General features: G+C 52.7%; 9 protein-coding genes across 9 annotated transcripts; 6 read left to right on the forward strand and 3 right to left on the reverse strand.

The window, feature by feature from the left end:
* Positions 1–74: 74 nt before the first annotated feature.
* Positions 75–1,460, reverse strand: N7539_003168 (purine-nucleoside phosphorylase; the record flags this gene model as incomplete). Its single annotated transcript, XM_056932770.1, has 7 exons — positions 75–119; positions 178–457; positions 517–719; positions 823–860; positions 948–1,027; positions 1,087–1,165; positions 1,259–1,460. 7 exons carry the CDS (start codon positions 1,458–1,460, stop codon positions 75–77), a joined length of 927 nt encoding a protein of 308 aa, XP_056792729.1.
* A 771-nt stretch (positions 1,461–2,231) lies between these two features.
* On the forward strand, positions 2,232–3,359 carry N7539_003169 (mitochondrial 37S ribosomal protein uS10m; the record flags this gene model as incomplete). Its single annotated transcript, XM_056932771.1, has 4 exons — positions 2,232–2,282; positions 2,351–2,481; positions 2,566–3,125; positions 3,205–3,359. 4 exons carry the CDS (start codon positions 2,232–2,234, stop codon positions 3,357–3,359), a joined length of 897 nt encoding a protein of 298 aa, XP_056792730.1.
* Positions 3,360–3,998: 639 nt separating this feature from the next.
* N7539_003170 (tryptophan--tRNA ligase MSW1) lies at positions 3,999–5,830 on the forward strand (the record flags this gene model as incomplete). The annotated part of the gene is made up of 5 exons (XM_056932772.1): positions 3,999–4,457; positions 4,645–4,725; positions 4,895–5,010; positions 5,146–5,264; positions 5,370–5,830. 5 exons carry the CDS (start codon positions 3,999–4,001, stop codon positions 5,828–5,830), a joined length of 1,236 nt encoding a protein of 411 aa, XP_056792731.1.
* Positions 5,831–6,515: 685 nt separating this feature from the next.
* On the reverse strand, positions 6,516–6,925 carry N7539_003171 (uncharacterized protein; the record flags this gene model as incomplete). Its single annotated transcript, XM_056932773.1, has 2 exons — positions 6,516–6,789; positions 6,837–6,925. The coding sequence occupies 2 exons, from the start codon at positions 6,923–6,925 to the stop codon at positions 6,516–6,518; spliced, it is 363 nt and encodes a 120-aa protein (XP_056792732.1).
* A 3,697-nt stretch (positions 6,926–10,622) lies between these two features.
* Positions 10,623–12,373, forward strand: N7539_003172 (pepsin-like aspartic protease; the record flags this gene model as incomplete). The annotated part of the gene is made up of 3 exons (XM_056932774.1): positions 10,623–10,814; positions 11,033–11,351; positions 11,451–12,373. 3 exons carry the CDS (start codon positions 10,623–10,625, stop codon positions 12,371–12,373), a joined length of 1,434 nt encoding a protein of 477 aa, XP_056792733.1.
* Positions 12,374–13,005: 632 nt separating this feature from the next.
* N7539_003173 (uncharacterized protein) lies at positions 13,006–13,520 on the forward strand (the record flags this gene model as incomplete). Its single annotated transcript, XM_056932775.1, has 2 exons — positions 13,006–13,164; positions 13,476–13,520. The coding sequence occupies 2 exons, from the start codon at positions 13,006–13,008 to the stop codon at positions 13,518–13,520; spliced, it is 204 nt and encodes a 67-aa protein (XP_056792734.1).
* Positions 13,521–13,524: 4 nt separating this feature from the next.
* Positions 13,525–15,073, forward strand: N7539_003174 (uncharacterized protein; the record flags this gene model as incomplete). Its single annotated transcript, XM_056932776.1, has 2 exons — positions 13,525–13,628; positions 13,792–15,073. 2 exons carry the CDS (start codon positions 13,525–13,527, stop codon positions 15,071–15,073), a joined length of 1,386 nt encoding a protein of 461 aa, XP_056792735.1.
* Positions 15,074–16,447: 1,374 nt separating this feature from the next.
* On the reverse strand, positions 16,448–17,652 carry N7539_003175 (sterol desaturase family protein; the record flags this gene model as incomplete). Its single annotated transcript, XM_056932777.1, has 2 exons — positions 16,448–17,237; positions 17,384–17,652. The coding sequence occupies 2 exons, from the start codon at positions 17,650–17,652 to the stop codon at positions 16,448–16,450; spliced, it is 1,059 nt and encodes a 352-aa protein (XP_056792736.1).
* Positions 17,653–19,682: 2,030 nt separating this feature from the next.
* Positions 19,683–22,750, forward strand: rcoA (uncharacterized protein; the record flags this gene model as incomplete). Its single annotated transcript, XM_056932778.1, has 8 exons — positions 19,683–19,803; positions 20,061–20,142; positions 20,337–20,653; positions 20,764–21,290; positions 21,431–21,901; positions 22,076–22,208; positions 22,365–22,440; positions 22,726–22,750. The coding sequence occupies 8 exons, from the start codon at positions 19,683–19,685 to the stop codon at positions 22,748–22,750; spliced, it is 1,752 nt and encodes a 583-aa protein (XP_056792737.1).
* Between the last annotated feature and the right edge of the window lie 151 nt (positions 22,751–22,901).

The raw sequence follows: 22,901 nt of genomic DNA on the forward strand, positions 1-22,901 counted from the left end.
CAAAGTCTTTCCGGATGCGGGGCTATATATGCATATGGGTTGTTATGTGCATCGAACCATGAGGAGACTCTCGTCTACGCCGGCGCAAAAACCTTCACCAAGCTTTGCAAAACCAGTTTCTGCTTGGGTCAGTCGAGGTGTGCGAACCAGTTTGAAGGTTAGGAAAGGAAAGCCTACCTGCATATCTAGAGCTGCATTGCGCCCCGCTTCGAGCACTTCCTCGTGTCCGGCCTTGCCCTCTTCGATCAGGGCGTTGAGCTGACCAGCGTCCTTGCCCTCGAGCGCCTGCTCGTCTCCACGAGTCACTGGTGCCAATACAGCATTGTTGGTGACCAGGCTGAATGCCAGAACTCGCAGCCCGCAGTGCCGGGCTACGACAATCTCCGGCACGGTCGACATACCGACCACGTCGGCACCTAGCATGCGCAGCATGCGACTTTCCGCGCGTGTCTCATATCTGCCCTTGCTGTTAGCCGTCGGACATGATTCGAATCGATCATTTGCAGATTGACTCACGTGGGTCCGCTGACAAAGGCATAAACTCCTTCGTGCAGCTTCCTCGTGCTGTCGGGAGAGATGACATCCTTCCATGCCTGGTGCACCTGACGACGAAGGTCCAGGTCATAGGCGTCTGACAACGGAGGGAAGCGAACACCCAACTGCTCGTCATTGGGTCCACGCAGGGGATGCACGCCGGCCAGACCTGCCATGAAGATGTGCTGTTGAGTGAGAACCAATTAGCCAAGTCATGTGAGATGATCAACTGGGAGAGATCTGGAGGGGGGGGTTTCTTGCATCATTTAGCAGGACAATATCGCCCACGTTGTAGTCAGAATTGAGGCCACCGGCCGCATTGGTTACTGCCATCATTCTTCATGTTAGATTCCTTTTCACCTGTAGCTTTTGTAGATATTCACGCGCATGGTGTCTGCTGGCGGTCGACTTACAAACCACGGTGTCCACACCCAGCTGCTTGAACACACGGATGGGAAAAGTGACCTGATCCATTGCATGTCCCTCGTAAAAGCTGCGATCTGAATCAGTTCCAAAGCATGATCGAGTGAAATTCTGGCATTCAGCACTCACTGCGCACGACCAACCATCAAAACCGCCGGAATCTTCTGGTCCAACAAACCAAAGACCAGCTTCCCCGCATGCCCAGCAACTGCATCAGCACCATCTCATCAGCAATCCATGTTTACTTTCCATAGTGTTTCCCTTCCCCTGCTTCTCCCCATGCACACTCCATCTAACTCACCCGTTGGACGAGGAAAGTGAGGAATCGACGCATAGTCGAACTCCGCTCGTCCGTCCTTGTGTACCGTATCAGCCAATCCTCCCAGTCCCGAGCCGCATACAATCGCCACTTTGGGCGACTGCAGACCCTGGGGTAGAGTGCTTCGGAGGAAAGCCACAGCCTCATTGGCGCGGTCAAGGGAGGACATGTCGGCTTTGCTCATTGTTTTGCACCTTAGCTGAGAGATTTGGAGGCGAAAGTCTCTGTCCAGAGAAGCAAGAGAGAAGAGAGAAGAGAGAAGGGAAAGAGGGAAAAGGAAAGAAAAAAGTCTATGCCGTCGACGGAGGGGGATTATTCTGGTTGCATGTGGGGGGGGGGGGGGGGGGGGGGGGAAAGGGCTTTTTTGATGCTGCGGAGGATCAGGAGCGGGCGAGCCTTATTGGCTCTCCGCTGCTGGTCTGATGATACCCTCGAGGAAGGCATGTGAATTGAAGGAAATGGGCCTTGACTTCGTTATATGTTGGAGATGTGAGTGTAATTTTTCAAAGGGTTTAGACAGTGCGTTCTTAGTAGATTGCGTGTAGAACATCGTTGTGGACCACCATGTTCCTCAGAATTGCTGGGTATCTATAGTTAGAACTCAGCAGAGCTTTGAAGCCGCATCGGTTATATTCCAGTTGGAGTCTACACATGGACGTCTAGTCAACCACTTCTAGCATTTACGAGACATTCAATTCACACCACCTATCAAAATTATGCGACCTCGATACCAGTACCAGGAAACATACCGTTCACCATTCAATTTCCAGCTCGAGCCGTGGAAGAATGTCAGGTGTAGCCGCGGATAGGGTCGAAGAACCAAACGGCATTCTGGAACGGGTCGACGACGCTTCACGCTCAAAGGCGGTCAGGTCAGCCTCCATCACCGTCCGGCGTCAAGTCGCCGAAAAAAAACCCGCACCGACACAGATCAACAACATCATACGTATCGACCATGTTTCTCGGCACGACACGCTCCCTGGTCGGAGCCAGCAAGCGCTTATGGGTATGGAGACAATTTTCGAACTCATTCGACCGAGGTGTCACGAATCCAGGCCATTGACGCTATGATAGACCCCGATCTCCATCCGCTCATTATCAACCCCGAACCAGCCAAGCGCGCCGTCCACCAAGACATCAACGACAGCTCCTCAGATCAAGGCTGAGCCAACACCCACATCCGCGACCTCTCCCACATCTGCAACGTGAGCACCCTGTACAGCTGCGAAACAACGACCGCCAAGGAATACTGCGAGGAAATAACTAACCGGACTCTTTGCCCCATCCAGTCCCATGCCTGTCAAGGAATCTGCCGCTTTCGAAAAGCCCCCAGTGAAAGAATGGTTAGTTGAGCTCTGGCGATCCCTCACAACTCTTTTCAACGTTCTCGTGCTCATTATTTTTCTTTTTCTCGAGTATTCCAGGTCCGACCGGTTAGCAGACCTTGAAAAGAATGCGCGACTTCCCCGAAGTGTCCAGGCCCTCTACCTCCGCCCGCTGCGCCGCAAGGCCGAACATGGTCTGCCCGTGTGCGACCTTCAATTGCGCTCCTACAGCGCCGAGAACCTCGAATTCTTCGCCGACTTTGCCATTCGCGCCGCTTACTACCTCAAACTCCCCGTCTCCGGCCCCGTACCTCTTCCCCGCATCACTCAGCGCTGGACCGTGATTCGCAGTAACTTTGTGCACAAGAAGAGTAAGGAGAACTTTGAGCGGATCACGCTCCGCCGGTTGATTCAGATCAAGGATGGTCATCCCGAGGCCGTGCAGGCATGGTTGGCCTTTTTGCGCAAGCACGCCTTTTATGGTGTTGGTATGAAGGCGAATGTTTGGGAGCATGAGAGTCTAGGTATGAGAGATATGAGAGAAGTTTCAACTAGCTTTATCACATTGGACCGTCATGATTCAACTAACATACGTGGTTACAGACGCCGGCAAAGCACTGGATGCCTCTCTTCCCGAGATCCAAAAGACCGTGGGTCCTCATCTCGCCCAATTCGGACAACGAGAGGACAACAAGCGGCCCGGAACTATCTTCGACGCGCTGGATAATGCGAGATATGCGGAGCCCAAGAACCTTTGAGTTTTTGTCAAGAACAATTGACTTGATATGAGTTGAGGGTGGAGAATGAAAGGGAAAGACGACCCTTGGTGCATAGTTCTCCGTTCTTTTTGTTTCGTTCTGCGTCTGATCTGATTTATACGGGGACACACCCGGGCGTCATGTTATACTTGTATTATCACCAGCTCTTTTCTTTTCTGAGGCCAGCAGCCAGGCCCCACATGTACTTTGTTCTGTGATATTGCCAATCTCCGACGAAACGAGATGGCGTCGCTATTCTAAGATTCCCGTGTCTAGCTGGGACAATCGAGCCCAGCGCGTCAATCCTCTAGAATCGTGCTTGATAGCCGAGTCTTCCCCCGCATTGCATGTAGTAGAACCGCTCCAAACACTGCTGAAATTCGAGCAGAGGTACCTCAGCCCTGTAAATCAGAGTAACAGACTTCTTCCATCCCGGACTGTATCAGCCATCGGTCATTTTGAAGCCGAGTCAAGTCACGTGATCTTGGAGATATGTATCGCTTCCCAACACGCGCGAGGCTCGGGTTAGAACAAGCAAAATACGCGAAAAGAAAGACCGGAAACGGTCTAAAACTAAGCAAAAACGAGGACATAGACCTTAAATATCGGGATATACCAGGATCCCAGGGGTTTTCAAGCATGCTGGCGCCCTCATTCCACAAGGGAAGCATCCCGATGAAATCCATCCATGGCCAACTGTGTCGTACAAGGCCTACGATGCCACACGCCCGGCCCATTCGCCGGCCGTACATGAACATCTATCAAACCACTCGACTCAGCAGCAACAAGTCCCCGCAAGCCAACAGCAACACCGCCAAATGCACTCCATCTGGCCCCTCACCTCGAGTGGTTTTCTCCGGCATCCAACCCACCGGAGTGCCCCATCTAGGAAACTACCTCGGGGCACTGCGAGAATGGGTGAAACTCCAGGACGAGGCCGAGCCCGGCACGAAGTTGATTTTCTCGATTGTGGATCTCCATGCTTTGACGGTGTCGCAGGAGGCGGCGCAGTTGAGGAGGTGGAGGAAGGAGGCGTTTGCGACGCTCCTCGCGGTGGGATTGGATCCGAAGCGGTCGACGATTTTTTATCAATCGGAGGTAGGTCATGCTTTGATGAAGAGGAGGAGAGGAGAGGAGAGGAGGGGTGAGGGTATGATTGAGGGTTCAGTCTTTGAGACTGGATGAGTTTGATTATAGTACATGCTGAGATGACTTTCGATGCCAACTTGTGCAAGTATGGGATCTTTCTGATCTGTGATTACTGATCTTTGGCTCGTGTCAGTAGGTTCCAGCTCATGCAGAACTGATGTGGATTCTGAGCACCGTGGCATCGATGGGATACCTATCACGAATGACTCAATGGAAGGTAAGCTTTTTGACTCCCACCCTTCTTTCTTGTAGAAAGAAAAAAACCCCCCCCCCAAGCTGGCACAAGCAATGAGTCTTATCTTACCTAACGCGGTCCCCGAGCTACTCGTCATTCAAGCGAGATGAAGCCTGAAGAGAGAAGGAAAGACTAACCGACGCTTCTACAGAGCAAATTACAACTACCCGAGGACACAACGCTTGAACAAGCAGATGCGCGAGCTCAATTACGTCTGGGACTCTTCTCTTACCCGGTTCTTCAGGCCGCTGATATTCTGGTTCACAGGTGCGTGGGACAGCATAGATTTGACTTGATTCCAGACCTTGTCCCGTTGGGCTTGCACAAGCACGAGCACAAGCACAAACACACGCAATAAGCAGTAAGCAAAGGAATCATAGCTAATGCTATTCATAACACAAGGGCAACGCATGTCCCCGTGGGCGAGGACCAACGACAACATTTGGAATTTTCCAGATATACAGCGAATAGCTTCAATCATCTCTACGGGCCCATCTTTCCTATCCCAGAAGCTCAAATCTGTAAGTGGACCATGAAACTTGACAAGAAGAAGAAGTTTCACACCCTTCTTCCACCCTCTCCCTGATGAACCAATTCTCACAACCAATCTACTCACCCTCATTCAGCCCCCGCCAAACGAGTCATGTCCCTCAAAGAACCCACCTCGAAAATGTCCAAATCTCACCCGGACCCCAAATCCCGCATCCTTCTCACCGACAGCCCCTCCACCATCCACAAAAAGATCAAAGTGGCCCTGACCGACTCCCAACCCCTCATCACCTACGACCCCGCCCACAGGCCGGGCGTGTCCAACCTACTCGAGATCCTGAGCCACTTTGAGAGCCGGTCGTGCGAGCAGATTGCGGGCGAATTCGAGGGGGCGAGTCTCCGGGTGCTGAAGGAGCACGTGGCGGCGAGGATTAGTGCGCATTTGGAGGCTGTGAGGGATCGGTATGAGGAGGTGATGGGAGATCGGACGGGGTATTTGAAGAGTGTGGCGAGGGAAGGCGCAGAGAGGGCGGGGGGGAAATGCGAGGGAGACGATGAGGATGGTGAGGGATGTGATGGGGTTATAGAGGGAAGATGAGGATCCTGAGAATCGATGGGGTTTGGCTGTTGTTTAGGTCGAGATGTGGTGAACATCTTCTTTGAGAGGAGTACGACTACTGACTCGTCTGGCGTGCTTTGGTTGGTCTTGTGGATGTGTATGATAGTCGGTGCATTACTGTAAATACTGTAGCTATCATCTGTGTCGCGTGTACGATATGAATGCTGCAACAAATTGCAAGGATCATTACACACTTTTCCCCCATCGACCCGATTGTCTAAGATATTGACCAAAGTCCCCAGAGTCCATCTGCCGTGCCAGAGCCGTGGCTAATAGCTATGTGTTACGTCTACCTCGGTAGCTGGAGGCATGACTGTTCGATGCAGGAGTCATACTTACTAGTAAGATAGTACCTGACTATTGAGTATCGAGTAATCGAACCGCTTTCGAATAAGAGTATCTAGTTATTTGATCGGCAAGACTCTAGGAGGGACAAAGAGTAGGCGTAGACGGGCCATGAGTGACTAAACAAGTGAGCACTTTTAACGACGAGAACTAATTAGAACGCGTAGAGCATAAGTTGAACACTATAATCCGCATCACTCTTGCAACCCGCGCGGTATCAACTTGGCAGCCAGCCTACAAGCCAGCCTACCGACCTACCAGTCGACCAGCCAGCCGACGAGCCGGCCAGCTAAGATGAAAAACAAGGAGCTTGAATTCATTACCTGACACCTACCACCCGCGCTGAAGAGTTGCGACCTGCGAAAGCACGAGAATACGTCTTGTACTGCAGACTTTCCTCGTTCCCTCCGAGATCGCATTGTATGACTTGGAGGCCTGATTTCGTAGGTCGTAGGTCTTTGGCGTGGACGGGTAGGCTGGTAGGCTGGCTGACAGGCTGGCTGCCAAGTTGATATGGTTTGGATAGCAGGATTGAAGCAGAGGGCAGTGCAATGGTGCAATTGAGCAAGATTGCCGCCGATGGGATGCGTAATCTAGAGGGTGATAGATGATGCGACGATGCATACGCCGAATCACTCACTGGACTCTGGAGTAGCGATTGTTGCCAGAGAGTGTGGTGGGGCGTCGGCCGGAGATGGCTCCATTCTTGCCACCGACGTAGCTGCGCATGATCTTGATCCTGATCTTGATCTTTGGTGTTCGTTCAGCACTGGATGATGGATGATGATATTGTTGATGCTTGTACGCCTGAATGCTGGAGGTAGGCGGTCCAGAGAAGGGAAACCCCCTTGAACTTACCTACTAGGCTACTAGTGATTGTCACGGCCACACTGCCCTGTAAGCCCGGACTGAGCCGGACTGTTCCGCAGTGGACATGCTTCAAGGAAAGGGCCACCTCTGTCTTTCAGATACTCAAAGTCTGGCCGTGCTTTACAACACGTGACCTAGCATCTTGCGGCACCACTACAGTAGTACAGTAGTACCCAAATACCTCCTTCTGCCTGAAGGATCCCCGTCTCACTGTCCAGTCTCCACGATCCTCGGATGGTCGGAGACTCGGAACCCAGTCCATCTACGTATCGTTGCGATGACGAGTTCGAGCTTCAATTTGCATCGACTTCAGTCCAGTGGTCCACAATCTAGTTCTACAGTCTACAGTCCACAGTCTACAGTCCACAGTCTACAGTCCACAGTCTACAGTCCACACCGTTCAAGACAGCAACTAACGTACAAACTTGAAACCACAACCCACAAAAGTCACCGTGATTCGAGCGGACCATATTGCACAGTAGTCACGACTCACGACTGACGAGTCACGACTGACGACTGACGAGTCACGACTGACGAGTCACTACGTACTACGTACTACGTAGTATGGTACCCGTACCCGTACCCACTCCAACAAGAGGAAAGTAACGACAAATGATCTCCGCGTCATCACCGATCTGACCTGGATGACCCAGGAGTAAGCCTCTCAGGCAAGCGACTGGGAATCCACAATGCACGCCACGACACGACGCCTCTCCCGCCCCTTCCACGTAGGCCTGCATACGTAGACTCGTGGGGGCGATCGAGCATCGTCGACGTCCAGTCGTTCTGGAATATTTTCGCGTATGCTGGGTCTACCAGTTCCAACCTCCAGCAGAGTACATGAAAAAGACGCGAGATGCGAGGTTGAGAAGAATAATTCCCGACTGGTGGATGATCCACTGGGCAGTCCTGTCACGACTCACTGGTGACTTATGTAGAAGTCCTTGTTGAGTTGTCGATCGTGGCTCAGACGCCACGATCCCTCGAACCGACCGACGAGAGCGAGATGGACTCAAGGTTGGTCTGGGCAATGGCACGAGTTCCCCTATCTTGCTAGACGAGAACGAATCTACCTGCACCTGGTAGCCGGCATCGTATCGGTGGACTGAGACTGCCCAGAAAGGTCACGGGTGACGATGCTGGATGACAGACGAGTCAATCGTTGCTGCCTGACTCCAGCACGAGTCACGGACTCCCGGTCCCACGTCAACTACGTGTTGACTGAGTGAGTACTCAATGCTGGGATCTGGTAGTCTGGTAGTAGTACCTCGGTGACTACTGGGAGTGAGTAAGGTAAGTGAATTAGTTGGATAGGTGGATAGTTGGTTAGATCGTCAAAGTGTAACCGTCCTAGTTGTAGTGCCGGGGTTCCGTCCCGCCGCAGGCTGCTGTTCCGCTGTAATCGATTGCTAGGATGATAGGGTCCAGCCTATAATCTATCATGACAGTTTCCAAGCGCTGGAATAACCTGCTTTGCTGCAGCTGTAGTGCTGTACTATGAATTACAGTAAGCGCTGCTTTGCGCCTGTCCGACAAGGGGTGCTCCTCCACGCGAGTTGGAGATCATCGACAAGTTTGCAAGGGGCGAGGGGGCCGGAAAAAGGCGCCACGATCCAGTGTCAGTGTTCAGTTGTCCACACCTAGCGTCCGGGGAGGTCCACCTAGGATTGCAAAGACGGACCCATGTGGCTGTGGATTTTCCAGGGCTGTAGGACTGTAAAGTGTCCAGTGTCCAGTGTGAGGCCTGCACAGTCGAACGATCTCGTGGTCGAGGAGGTATGTTGGGTGACGAGGAAAAGGCAAGACTCCTCTTCAACCGAGTACGAGAGGAAAGCACACCACGTGAATCCGCCACGGCAAAAACTCCTGTAGAACCTCGCCCCCAACAAAGACGTGGACAGGATGGATCGAGGAGAATCAGTAGAGTACTCGAGTACCGCAGCACAGCACGTCATGGCTCTGCTATAGCAACCTTGGACAGTACAAGTCAGTCAGCGCTAATCGTCCTAGTTTAGCAGTCACTAGTTAGTGCACTCAGCAGTCAGCACTGTACCGGGCAATCATCTCGGGATTTCCACCCTCTCCTCCCTCTCCGACTTGCGGTGTGCAAGTGCCCCGGCAGTCGACAAGCACCAAGTATACTGGTACATCAGCACAGTCTTGTGCCAACGTCCAAGGGGGTCAGCAGCAAGCCCTCCGCTTCACCAAGGCTTGAAACCTTGATCCCAAGCAGTCCAAGCTCCCGACAGGGCAGAAGAAGTCAGGTGACAGAGCCATCGGGCTAAACGTCTGGTCCCTCCCGTCTTGCGGTTGAAGCTTGACTTGTCTATCAGTCGAAAGATCCTCGTCTCTCGCATGGCAAGCAGTACACGAGTTCCGGAGGCTCGAACTGTATGCTCCAAGCATCCTCATCCGGGTCAACCCCCTAATGGGGCGCGAGCTTCGTTGCGTTGCCGGCTGGCCCGGGGGAACTCCACTTCTTTTTTTTTTCTTTTTTTACGCCGTTCCTCTGGTGGTTCTTCTCTGAGTCCCAGCATCCATCGAGGCTCATCTCGATGATTGGCGCCGGTGGAATGACTTGATGAACATCCTATGATCCTACAGTCCGTTCAGCAACCAGCGACCATGGAAAAAGAGAAAAGATCTCGCGTCGAGGGTGAGGATCCACTGTTACGGTTCACCAGTGACCATGTACACTTAATTTACAGGGTGGTTGAGAGTAGTCTGATCGACTTGCTTCCCCGTCCGTGTTGTTCTGAAGGTCTACATGGGTGCATCACTACATAGCGCATAGTCATACTCATGTTCTCGTAGTAGTGAGACTGAGTCGTGACTAGCGATTCAACTGAGTGCATAATTGCATACGACATCTCCGCCTGGACTCGGTACCGCGGCCCCCGGGGGTTGTCCACTGCCCCATAAGGTTGAGGCGTGGTGGTAGATGTCATAATCCATAGTCGTCTCCAGGCTGGAGATCCATCTATGCGTCCTGTTCCTTGTCTGCCTATTTGACTCTGGGTAAGCCTTGCGTACGCGTTCGCTTGACGCTCGAGACGCTGACTTTTAATTTTCTTTTCCCCTTCTCCGTTCCCTTCGTCGTTCTCCCTTTTCGCCCTCTTTGCTTCTCCCCCTCTCAATTCCCTTTTCCCAAAGCCTCGAGGTCGTTGGCGTGGAAGAGACTCACGATCCGCTCCCCGTCCCACCCTTGACTTCAACGCTCCGTCCCATCGTCATAGAAGACCCCGGCTTCCGCCCCGGTTCCAAATCCGGATCAGCAGAGATCCGATATAGATCCCAAGTCCACCGCCGGAGCACGATTGACCAAAAGCTACCGAACGGAATTGAAATCGCGGCGATCTTCACTCTCGATCGCCAGGACTATACACCTAGACACATATACACTCTCAACCTGTCCCCTTCGGTATCCCCCTTGACGGCTTGCCGATCGGCCTCCCATCCCCTCAACCTCTTTCCGCTTTCCGACCGAGTTTGACGGGCGGAAGAAGCCAGTCTCCAAACGAACAGTCGAGATTCCACATCCCCTTTCTTCCACACGATGAAATATTCCTGGTGGTGTGCGGCATCCCTTGCCGCACCGGCATGGGCCAAGCTCACCCTGGTGCCGCGCGATGCGCCCGCGGTGGTGGAAATGAGTACGGAGCGAAATAGGATCTCGAACCCGGTGGCTCGGGATCAAACGCGACGGATGAAGCGAGCGAATAGCGTGCAGGTCACGTTAGATAATGAGGTGAGTGATGAGCCTTGAGGCCCTTGACAGCCGGGTTAGAGTGTACACCAGAAGGTATACTCCAGAAGGTATCCACCAAAAAGAGTGTCCACCTTTTGGTGTATACCGTTCATACCCTACACTCTAGTGACGCTATACAACCTTTGTTTCCACGTTTCTTCCCTTATCACCATGGACGTGTCGAACCAATGCTCATCCATACGCCTCCTTCTATCTAGCAAACACTTTACTTTGCCAACGTCAGTCTCGGCACACCCAAGCAAGATCTTCGCATGGTCATCGACACCGGCAGCAGTGATCTCTGGGTCAATGCGCCCAATTCAACTCTGTGCGAAAACAAGAAAAACCAGTGTCAGATCTCGGGGACATACGATGGCAGCTCCTCGTCGACCTACAAATACGTGAATCCGTACTTTAACATCACGTATGCGGATGGATCCCAGGCGGCCGGTGAATATGCCTCGGACACCCTGCATATTGGTGGTGCCACGTTGAAGGACTTTGAATTTGGGATTGGGTATATTTCCAGCTCTCCTGGTATGGAATCTCTGAATCTCCCTCTTCAATGTCTATGCAATGAATCACTAACTTTCCTGTAGAAGGCGTTTTTGGGAATCGGCTACTCGACCAACGAAGCCATCGTCCAAACCTCCCACTCAACGTACAACAACCTCCCCAAAGCCATGGTGGACAGTGGGCTCATCAAGTCCAACGCCTACAGTCTGTGGCTCAACGACCTAGACGCCAACACAGGCTCCATCCTCTTCGGAGGCGTCAACACCAAGAAATACCACGGCTCCTTGCAAACCCTCCCCATTGAGCCCATCCGCGGCATCTACGCCGAATTCATCATTGCCCTCACCGCCGTCGCCATGACCAACTCCTCCGGCACCACCACCTACAACACCCAAGCCCTCCCCAGCGCCGTCCTCCTCGACTCCGGCAGCTCCCTTTCCTACCTCCCCAACGACATCGTCCGCCTCCTCTACAACGACCTCGACGTCGCCCTCGACCAAAGCGGCAACGGCTATCTCCCCTGCCGCCTCGCCTCCGAGGACATCAAGGTCTCCTTCACCTTCACTTCGCCGACCATCGAGGTTTCCATGTCCGAACTCCTCCTCGACGTCGGCTCCGGTCTGACCTTCAACAACGGCGACCGCGCCTGCGCCTTCGGTATCGCGCCCGCCGGGAACTCCATGGCCGTCCTAGGCGACACCTTCCTGCGCAGCGCATACGTCGTCTACGATCTCGCAAACCATGAAATCTCCCTCGCCAAGACCAACTTCAATTCCACCGAGGATCACATCGTCGAGATTGGCACGGGGACCAACGCCGTTCCCAGCGCGACCGCCGTCAACAACCCCGTGACGAGCGTGGCTGGGGAGGGCAGCGGCGGTCCGCGCATTGGAGGCCCGCATAGTGGAACGGGCGTGTTTTCGGCGGCGACGGCCGCAGCGACGACGACGTCGAAGGGAGGTGCGGTGGCTCGACCCACGGCGATGCCGGGACAATTGGCTGCGTTGGGCATGGTTGGTGCCGGAGCGCTTCTTGTGTTGTAGGAGGTTTCTTATCGGGGAGCTTTGCTGGACCTGCGTGATGAATTGGGTTTCTCTTTTTTTTCTCTTTTTTTCTCTTTTTTTTGGCTGTTTATATTGATGATCTGTACAGCTTTGATGGGACTTTTCGTTGCTGATTCGTCATGTTTTTGTACCTCGATTCGCTGTCTATTCCTCTTTATTTTGGGATGGAGATCGGGTTTAGATGGATATAGCTTATTCCCTGGTAGAGATCGTTTAGAAAATCTCTCTTCATCATGCACTGGACACAGACACCCACTAATCTGACTCGCCCAATCTCTACATCTCCTCGAAAAGTACACCCGACAACGTAATTAGTGTAACGGATCAACTCTCGTCATGCAACACATTATCGAAGATTGTCACTCGGTTCTGTCTTGACCAACGGATAAGGTACGTACTGTACTACCAGCAGGTTACTGCGGTACTATCTGTAGGACTAGGGTCACAGGGGGTGCAGGTTCAGAGGAACGTCAAAGTGGCCCGTCGCCAGTTCTGCGTTCATATGAAAATATACACCCGTGTTCTCGATAACTCAACAACCGCTTCCCCCAACCTCACCCCCATCAACCGTTCTAATCCTCGCCTCCCCTTTCCCACACAAATCCAAATCCATGCCCCGTCTTCCCACCCCGCTGCTCCTCAAGGCTTCTCGCGAAAACCCTCTTCTGCCCCTCCTCCTCAAGGAATGTCGCTCGTTGGCCTCGGCTCGTAATGAATTGCGCTGGTTTCGCGAGCGCGCTGTTCGTGAGGCTGGTGGTTATCGGCGGCAAGTGCAGAGCCAGGACCGGGGTATATTGAAGCGGAGGTGTGCAGGTGTGCCTCATTCACGTCATGGCGCAGGACGAGTGCGCGTTCAAGATCGAGTCCGGGTCCAAGGCCGAAGGAGTCTGGATGCAGAACCGGTCGGCGGGGTAGGAGGAAGAGGAGGAAGAGGAGGAAGAGGAGGAAGAGGAGGAAGAGGAGGAAGAGGAGGAAGAGGAGGAAGAGGAGGAAGAGGAGGAAGAGGAGGAAGAGGAGGAGGAAGAGGAGGAAGAGGAGGAAGAGGAAGAAGATCTCAGCCGAGTTTGCGCGTGAGATATAGATCCATGGGGTTTCCAACGAGGAGGGACCCGCGTACTCGTCTTAGAGAAATGTGTGAATCGAGGGCGCGCGGCATGCCGTTGCAGTATATCTTGGGCGATCAGCCGTTTGGGGAGTTGGAGATATTGTGTCGAAGGGGCGTGTTGATTCCGAGGTATGTTCCGCTTTCAAGAGGGGTTATTGTTTGGGGTATAGGGGGTGAGGAGAGAGACATGTTTACGACTCTAACGAAGGGGATGTTAGGGGAGGAGAGATCCGGGGTGTTGATGGCTATGATCTGTCTTGATCAATGTATGCTAACGCTTGTGGTTGTTCAGAGCCGATACAGAGGCATATACATATCAAGCGGCGAAACTTGTCAGGCAGAGATTGCTACAGAATCAGAGTCAGCACCAGAGTCAGGAACAGACGCCAGATCCTTGCACTCCTCAACCCCATGCTGCCAAGAACATACTTCAGCATGACTCCTCTGCATCATCATCACCACCACCTAATTCCACATCCCTGTTCTCACCCTTCCACCCCAAACCCATCCGCATCCTCGATCTCTGCACCGGAACAGGCTGCATCGCCCTCCTTCTCCACGCTCTCCTAAAAACACCCAAACCGCCCCATCCGCAGTCTCCAGCCCTTCAAATTCTCGGCATCGACCTGAGTCCCACGGCCGTCAGGCTCGCACGACGGAATCTAGACCACAATGTGCACGTCACCCGCGGTGTGGATGCCTGCGCCAAAAGCGAAGTTCACTTTCGGAGGGGCGACGTTCTTAAGACTCAACGGTCGAGCGTTGGGGAAAAGCATGAAGATGAAGATGCAGTTGGAGAGGTAGATGTACCCAGCGTGGAACAATTACTTTCGTACTTCGACCCAGAGGGGGAGGAGATACATCGCGCTCGTAACTCTGCTGCCGACGCCGATGCCCATGCCACCGACACAAAGACCTATCCCCCGAAAAAACCTCCAGCTGGAATCCAAACCAAAACTAAAGTCGCGATCGAAATCGACCTCCTCATCTCCAACCCACCCTACATATCCCCATCTGATTTCCGCAACGGTACCACCGCACGAAGCGTCCGGCTTTTCGAGCCGCGTCTTGCACTAGTTCCGCCTGTGACCATCCAGGATGGTCGATCTCCGCGTGAACCCCACAAGACACGTACGGAGCCGAGGGACTCGAAGTGTCACAGCAATGGGTATCCATGTGCTCGCCCTCATCCCAATTCCCCTCCCCATCTAAACCCAGAGGATATTTTCTACCGACGAATCCTGCACCTCTCGCAGAAGGTCAAGGCCGGAATCACAGTCTTGGAATGCGGAGATCGAATGCAGGCTGAGCGGGTGGTGAGGATGTTTCGACGTATGAATGCCATGGGCATGGACATGGACGTGGACATGAGCGAGGGTTCCTCGTCTCCGTCGTCGTCAACATCACTCAGCAATTCCGAAAACAACTCTCCCTCGCACGAAGTCGAGAATCAACAACCGGACGAGCGTGAGCCTTTCACGGTAGAAATCTGGCCATCGACAGATGACGATCTCCGGGCGAATGGGTTCCACCCGACAGACGGATCGAGATGTGTGATTATCCAGAGGAAATAGGCTCGAGGAAATAGGCTCTAGGAACTCGTTCCGCTTCCACGCTCCTTCGTCCCATTCCTCTTAATAGCTCAATATCAAGCAGAAACGCAGAGAAGCGCCAGAATGGCGGAATGGAACAGACCGGGAAAAGGAAAAGGCAAATGAGTGCACGGGTACGGCCTGCATATTAGATTCAAATCAACGTACAAGCATCAACTAGACTACACGCTACACACTACACACTACACACTACACACTACACACTACACACTACACACTACACACTACACACTACACACTACACACTACACACTACACACTACACACTACACACTACACACTACACACTACACACTACACACTACACACTACACACTACACACTACACACTACACACTACACACTACACACTACACACTACACACTACACACTACACACTACACACTACACACTACACACTACACAGCGTCGACGTATCCACGCGCAGAACTGAGCATCCTTTAATGACAAGGCTGTCAGAATGGATCCAATCCATAAGATCGACTTGATACTCGAGTATTCACGACAACCACAGTGCTTTCTGGAAATACCCCTCCCCGACTACTATAGATTTTGTAGTGGCGAGTCTGGCGACTGGGTGTAGCTCGGGTCGGACCTCAAACCTACCAGTATCTACCTTATCTTCCTATTTACATACCTAGGTCACACACGTGTGTACTGTGCAGGGGCAAATTAAAAGGTATTTGGTCTACAGCTCTTTGGAAGGGACTTTCGGGAGGTCATTGAAAAGCCCGGACGACTTGACTTGGTCCGTATGTTTATTGAGGTGAGTACGTAGTACATAGTACTACTAATCTTTGGAAACTCATGCAATCCTTGCGTATTCATGTTTAGGAAAGACTGTTTCATACAGGATCCGTCAAGTCCTGTCAAATGTCTATTTTACGTTTGACATCTATTGTTCTAAAGAACGATACCTTCATCATAAGAATACATTCAGTCTGACACGAGAAAGAAAAAAAACAAGCTCCAAGAATTATATACAGGTCAAACACAGGACCGGGAGGAGGTGCGCCTTTTTCCTGGCAAGCCCCCTCACGTCTTTTGGAGAAAAGGTATTAAAATGTCGATAGTCGGGCGGGGGGTGTGCATGAGTGTGGAAGCGAAGCGTGGAATGGAATGTACGTCAATGCAAAAGGACGAGGCTGGATGACCGTCGCTAGAGTGTGGTCGTAAAATGCACGGCGGTCAAAAAAAAGGGTTCGCGGAAAGACAAGCTGAAAGGAAACAAGAACAAAAAAAGGGCCAGTTCTCAAGGTCTGGAGAAGATTGGTGTTTTCGATGGTGCAGTGAGAGCCATCAAAACATGTTTTCCCAGAGAAAGGCCCCGCCCCTCACATGTTCTTCTTCTTGTCCTCGTTCTCCAAATATGTCCGGTCATCATCACCCTCAACGTCCTTCAGAATGGTCTCCATCTCCTTGGACTGGCGCTGCCATTCCGTTTGACTCATCTTAGTTTCCCGACGGAACAACTCCTCGTTGGGCTTGCGGTAGCTGCCACCCAATCGATCCCATAGAGTGGTGAACTGGCCGTAGTTGTAGTTGAAGTATAAATGATGCATGGTGTGGCACGCGGCACCGTTCACCACGGGGCTGTTTGCGACATACTCGCCGTCGTGGATGAAGACGGTCCAGAGGTTGATAAAGGCGAACAGGAAAACATAGGCGACCTTCTGCAGGGGGAAGATGAAGGGAAAGACGTGGTAAGGAACACTCTGGGACCAGCCGTCCAGGGGGTGGAAGGCGTGCGAGGCGAAAGGCGAAGGCATGATCCACTTGTGGTGAGGCTTGTGAAGAGTGCGGTACACCCTTGGGTGGTGCAGACCGCGATGAATCCAGTAGATGAAGAAGTCGGTGAAGAGGATGAAGAGAGGGAACTGGAGAATGCTGTAGTAGCGGAAGGGCTCGTCGGCCACGGTGTCGTACAACTTGGCGTAGCCACGGACTTCGAGGACGAAAAAGGGCGCGGTCAAAAGAGCCATGGGCGGCATTGCGGACATGGCCTGCTTCATCTCCAGCTTAATTTGACCCTTGAGGAATTTCGGATGATTGTAGGTGGTTTTGTCCCAGATGAAGACATACGAAGCGGTGGCAACGATGAAGTACACAAGCAGGCCGAAGATCCTGTCGATTTTCACCAACAGTTAGCATTTGGTATGCGAATAATTAGTCGTTCGACATCGGACTCCAGCGGGATTTATCTCCCGACGAGACTCCCGACCAATCGAGGTTGCGAGACCAGATCGCCCACATGGAATAACAGTACACACCATGTGATAAGGAAAAAGCTGGTGAATTGACGATAGATGTTGTTTCGAGGCCAGGCACTGAGGTAGGCATATTTTGAAGGCTCCAGATGCAGCAACTGTGTGGCAGGCTCATAGACAAATGGTTCTGTCGCGCCGAAGAGGGATAATGTACTGTTGGCGACATTCACAAAGGCCGGGAGGCCCGCAGTGGCCGATAAGGAGGTCGGCAGCAGAGTCGAGTACAGACGATCACCAACAAAGGTGTCCCATAATTCCAGAATGATATCCATGACCACGGGCGGAGACGGGGGTCGAGGAACAACGGCGGACAGAATGGCAAGCCAGAAAAGTGCCCCAAGGCTGGTGTAGGAAGTAAAGGAAAGGGAGGAGGGGGGCAAACTCGATAATGTTATTTCTCTGCTCGGATTTCGGAGAGCGACAGAGGGATTCAATTTTCGGGCGGCGAATCGAATAAAATTATGGGCATTCTGCCCGCATCACACCAGCACGGAACGGGGCCAGCCGTTGTCCACTTCAGGACAGGGCGCGTTGTAGTTCCTTAGGTTTTCCGTTGGGTCTTAGTCAGCAGGTTGGCATCTGGCAGTGGCATGATGGCCGTTGCAGGGCCATGGCAGGTTCCGAGGTACCGGACAATACATGTACATGTACATGTAATTATTCTGTACATGCCTTCATCTTCGACTCTACAGGGGATCTTGTACATTGCCTCAAATACTCTGTCTTGAATAGACCCCAGGACTCGGTATCGTTGAGAAGGCAGGCTTCATCAAGTTTCGTGGCACAGGGCCAACTGCTACATGTCACATCCCCAGTGAGGTCCTAGTACTGTTGTGCCTTACATAAAGTAGGTACAGAATGTCTGAAGATGTGCATGTCCCACCAGAAGTACGCAAATTACGCCGAACATTCGAGGCTACCGATTGGGGGGTGGGGGGCGCACTTGGCTCAATCAGGTTAGTCAGGGGCTTGAGTTTGCCGCCTCAGGAATGCAGGTCACAAGTCGCAAGTCGCAGGTCCAGGTACTGCCCTCAGGCCACAAGGCAGATATGTCGTCAATGATGAACTTTTCGAAACGTTCAGGCATTCAGGCACCTCGCTGCTCTTGCCAAGTTGCCAGGCCAGATGCGGCGACCCTTTTGCACGGACCCACTCAGACTCAGACTCTGGACCGCCTGAGCACTAAATTCCCTTGTTCTGGGGCTGAAGCACACAAGGCCGAACGGACATCTGTCGGCGAATGTCGATGAAAGTAGAGTGGAGTTGTGAGGGAGGAAGATAACCACACGTCTTTCTTGCCTTGTCAGGCTCGAAGACACGACCTATATCCTAGTTTCATCCAGACACTTGAACCTGCGACGGCGTAATCAATTATGCTCGCCCTCGATCCACCTACGGTAGTACCTAGCAAGCACCTTATTACGATGGACGGCGACCCGGGCTTGGCAGAGCATAGGTACTTAGTAGTCATCTTCGGGCGAGTTGGAAACGGGTTCAAGCATACTCTCATCTACAAAGTATTTCATCTACAGAGTATTTCGTCTACGGAGTAACACAGTAGTCCCATCACAATAGCATCCTGCGGTTCAACCAACAGGGGGTTGGCCATTCTTGGTGTGGCAGAAGTGAAGGACGTGACACAATCAAAATGGGATCATCTGGCGCGTATCGAACACGAGAAGAGTCACTCGGCCTTCAATCAGGTGGTGGGAATAATGCGCACTCGAGACCGCCTTTAGATACTCAAGAAACCAGAATGAATATGACCGGTCAAGGTCCGATAAGACATCGAAAGGGCCCGTCTTCAAAAAGTCTTGGTTGCGCTTCTCGGCTCTTTGTCTCGCTTCTCGCGCCAAACGGTAGCCGCCCCGGGCCCATCTCCACCCCCCAAACTCTACTCAACCTTCCCGCTGCCAGCCACTTCCTTCTCCTTCTCCTCTCCCCCCTCCTCCTCCTCGCTCTCCTCTTCCACCGCTCGTCGGATCGTTGGTTCTGCTGCTTCACCTTTTCATCCGTCTTCCAATCTCATCGCCAAATTCTTGCGCTACGAAAGTCTAGCCTTCGATTCGGTTGCGCCCGCCCAGCTTTCCCCACCACACCCAGGCCTCCAGCTGCCCTGGTGTCCTCCACCAAGCAGCACTTGCGCCTCCACCCGATCGCAGCGTCAGTCAATTAAATCGCCCGCCGACTCTTTCCTTCCATCGCCGAGGTCTCAAAGGTCTTGAACTTGACTGATTGAAAGCCCTCGTTCTTTACAGAGTTTGGATTGAAACGCGATCATCTCATCATCTTGTCAATCGCCATGTACAACACGCATCGCGGCATGGTGCCTGCACCCAACTCCCGTCTGACGGAGTTGCTTGATCAGCTGCGCCAGGAATTCGAGAGTCAATCCCGAAGCACCGGTGAATATGAACACCAGTGTATGTCCCCCTCTCAAGCATATTCTCTCGTGTGACGTCAATGAGCGTTCTACGTGCTTCTCGGTTCTGCTTCGCGTCGGGCTTCTCTCCTCGATTTGATACTGCAGGACCGCCTGGGTCATTTTTCTTTGATTTCTGATCATGCCTGAACCACCACTGCCTCCAATTCTTTGCTCTCGGTTCATGCGCGCATCATGTCGCTTTTTGCACGAGTTGCGAAAATTACTGAATCCGTTTCTAACTGACAGATCACGCAGTGACCGGACAGCTCCAAGAGATGGAGATGATTCGTCAAAAGGTGTACCAGCTCGAGCAGACCCAGATCAAGATGAAGGCAGAGTATGTCTCTTCCCCATCCCGCCTCAGATCTAGCTTCCTCGAATTGCTCGTGTCCACTCTCTCACTCGGTCCGCCGTCTCGGATGTTGCAATCGACACGACGCGAATGAAAGCAGTCGACCGATATGTCATTCGAGATTCATTCGAGATTCTTCGTGCGACTAATTCCCTTCATCTTTTTTTTTTTTTTTTTAGCTACGAGGCGGAGATCCGAATGTTGCGACACGAACTTGAGCAGCGCGGTGTTCAACCCGTGACTTCTCATATTGCGCCCTCGCAGCACAGCGGCCCCCAGGCGCAACCACCCTCATTGGGCCACGGGCCCAGCAATCTATTTGGTGGCATCATGGCCAACCCAGCTGGTAGTGGTCCCGGCCTGGCTCCTCCTCCGTCCCAAGAACAGCAGCCTTCCCAACACACTCTCCAACAGCCTGCGTCGGCCACCCAGCCTGGAGCGCCTCAGCCTCCACAGAGTTTCCCCGGAGGTTATCAGCCCGGTGGTGCTGTAAATGGTACGTTGGCATGCACAAATGAATCACACAAACGTGTCATCTGATCTCCGACGACGTTTTTCACCTTGGGTGAGAGCTGACGTGATTGACCTGTTCTTTGCGGGCTATAGGTTATGGACCACCCCCTCCTCCTACAGCATCGCCTGGGCCTGGAAAGGGTCGTCGAGTGCCTGGCCCGGCCACACCTCAGCAGACCCAAATCGCCTATCCCGACCCTCGCGCGTCTCCCCAGATTCCCCGCCCCACACCCCCTACTCAAAGTCTCGTGCGCGCCGATCGCCCGGGTAACATGCTTGCCAATTGGGACCCTGCCGATCTTCCCGCCTCGCAAAAGCGGGAGGGTTCTGACTGGTACGCTGTCTTCAACCCCGAGGTTCAGCGTGTGTTGGACGTTGAGCTTGTCCACCATCTCAACCACGATAGCGTGGTGTGCTGTGTTCGTTTCAGCCGCGACGGAAAATACCTGGCGACTGGTTGCAACCGCTCGGCGCAGATCTTCGACGTGACGACTGGCCAGAATGTGGCCACTCTGCAAGATGAGAACGTCGACAAGGACGGCGATTTGTACATCCGCAGTGTTTGCTTCAGTCCGGATGGCAAGTACCTTGCTACCGGTGCAGAGGATAAGCAGATTCGAGTAAGCTTCCCTCACCCTCTCATTCCACACCGCGACTGTCCACGATTGGAGTGGGACGCGAAAAGAAGACGAGTGCAAGGATGAAGCTTGTATCTTTCTTTTCCAAGGACCCGCGTGAAACTAATGCTGAATTCGTTCAGGTCTGGGATATCGCCGCGCGCTCTATCAAGCACATCTTCAGCGGTCACGAGCAAGACATCTACTCTCTCGACTTTGCCGGTAACGGTCGTTACATCGCCTCCGGTAGCGGTGACAAGACTGTCCGTCTGTGGGATATCCTGGATGGCAAGCTTGTCTACACCCTGAGCATCGAGGACGGTGTTACCACCGTGGCCATGTCTCCCGACGGCCATTATGTTGCAGCTGGATCGCTGGACAAGAGCGTGCGTGTGTGGGACACCACCACCGGTTACCTGGTGGAGCGTCTGGAGAACCCCGACGGCCACAAGGACAGCGTCTACTCTGTTGCCTTTGCGCCCAACGGCCGGGACCTTGTCAGTGGTAGTCTGGATAAGACTATCAAGCTGTGGGAACTTACTGTTCCCCGAGGCATGCATCCTCACAATGGTAACAAGGGTGGCAAGTGCATTCGCACGTTTGAGGGTCACAAGGTACGTTCTACACCGTCACCTTCTTTTCTGCGCCATCTTGACCCATTGTCGCTGGTTTCGTCCTGTCTGTCTGCGCACATTGTCACTGGGCGCTGGGCGAGCCTCTCGTCACTAATTCCACGAAACTTGTCGTGTCTACGTGGACCGGATACTAATTGCTTGCTCTTTCTCCAGGACTTTGTGCTCAGCGTTTGCCTGACCCCCGATGGACAATGGGTCATGAGTGGTTCCAAGGACCGCGGTGTCCAATTCTGGGACCCCGTGACTGGAAATGCGCAGATGATGTTGCAGGGCCACAAGAACTCTGGTGAGTCAAACCATTGACTGGCAATTGAAGCATGAGACCGGATGATCAGCAGTCTTGTTCCTCGCATGCTTTCTCCATGTGTCCGGTCCGAACAATACGTCTCAATTGGGACAACTTGTCGGGGCAAATTGTAGACCAATACTAACGCATCAATAGTCATCTCGGTGGCTCCCGCCCCAACTGGCAATCTCTTTGCTACTGGCAGTGGAGATATGCGTGCACGCATCTGGAGGTACGTAGCAAGAGATATCCGTTGTTTATTTGCCCTCTCCCTCGTTGCCCCGAATTTGGGATGTCTCTGGGATTTTGCACTTCGACTACTTTGTGCCCCGTAATGGACGGTTTTCGCTTTCCGTCTTCTTGCGGCCAAAAACCGTGCACCATCCCACGATGAGAACGAGATCCGCCAGGATATGAGGTCTTCGATTTGGGGTTTCGACACACCAGAGCCTTTTCATCGCATCTCCTGTACTGCATTCATCTTAAGAAAAAGCCAACTGACTGACTTATTCCGCAGATATTCGACTTACACAGGACGGTAAAAAGGTTCGGCTTAGCCACGGCGCAGTATGACTTTATTCGCTTGGATTTCTTTGTAGCCAAATTGGGGCTTTCAATTTTGATGGTGTCTCTTCCTTTTTTTCCCTGTCGATTTTCTTATATATCTGTTACCAAATTCTTATTCCAGTCCTA

This window comes from Penicillium diatomitis (genome assembly GCF_028827545.1).
Source record: "Penicillium diatomitis strain IBT 30728 chromosome Unknown utg000003l_segment0_segment0, whole genome shotgun sequence".
NCBI classification, from domain to species: Eukaryota; Fungi; Ascomycota; class Eurotiomycetes; order Eurotiales; family Aspergillaceae; genus Penicillium; species Penicillium diatomitis.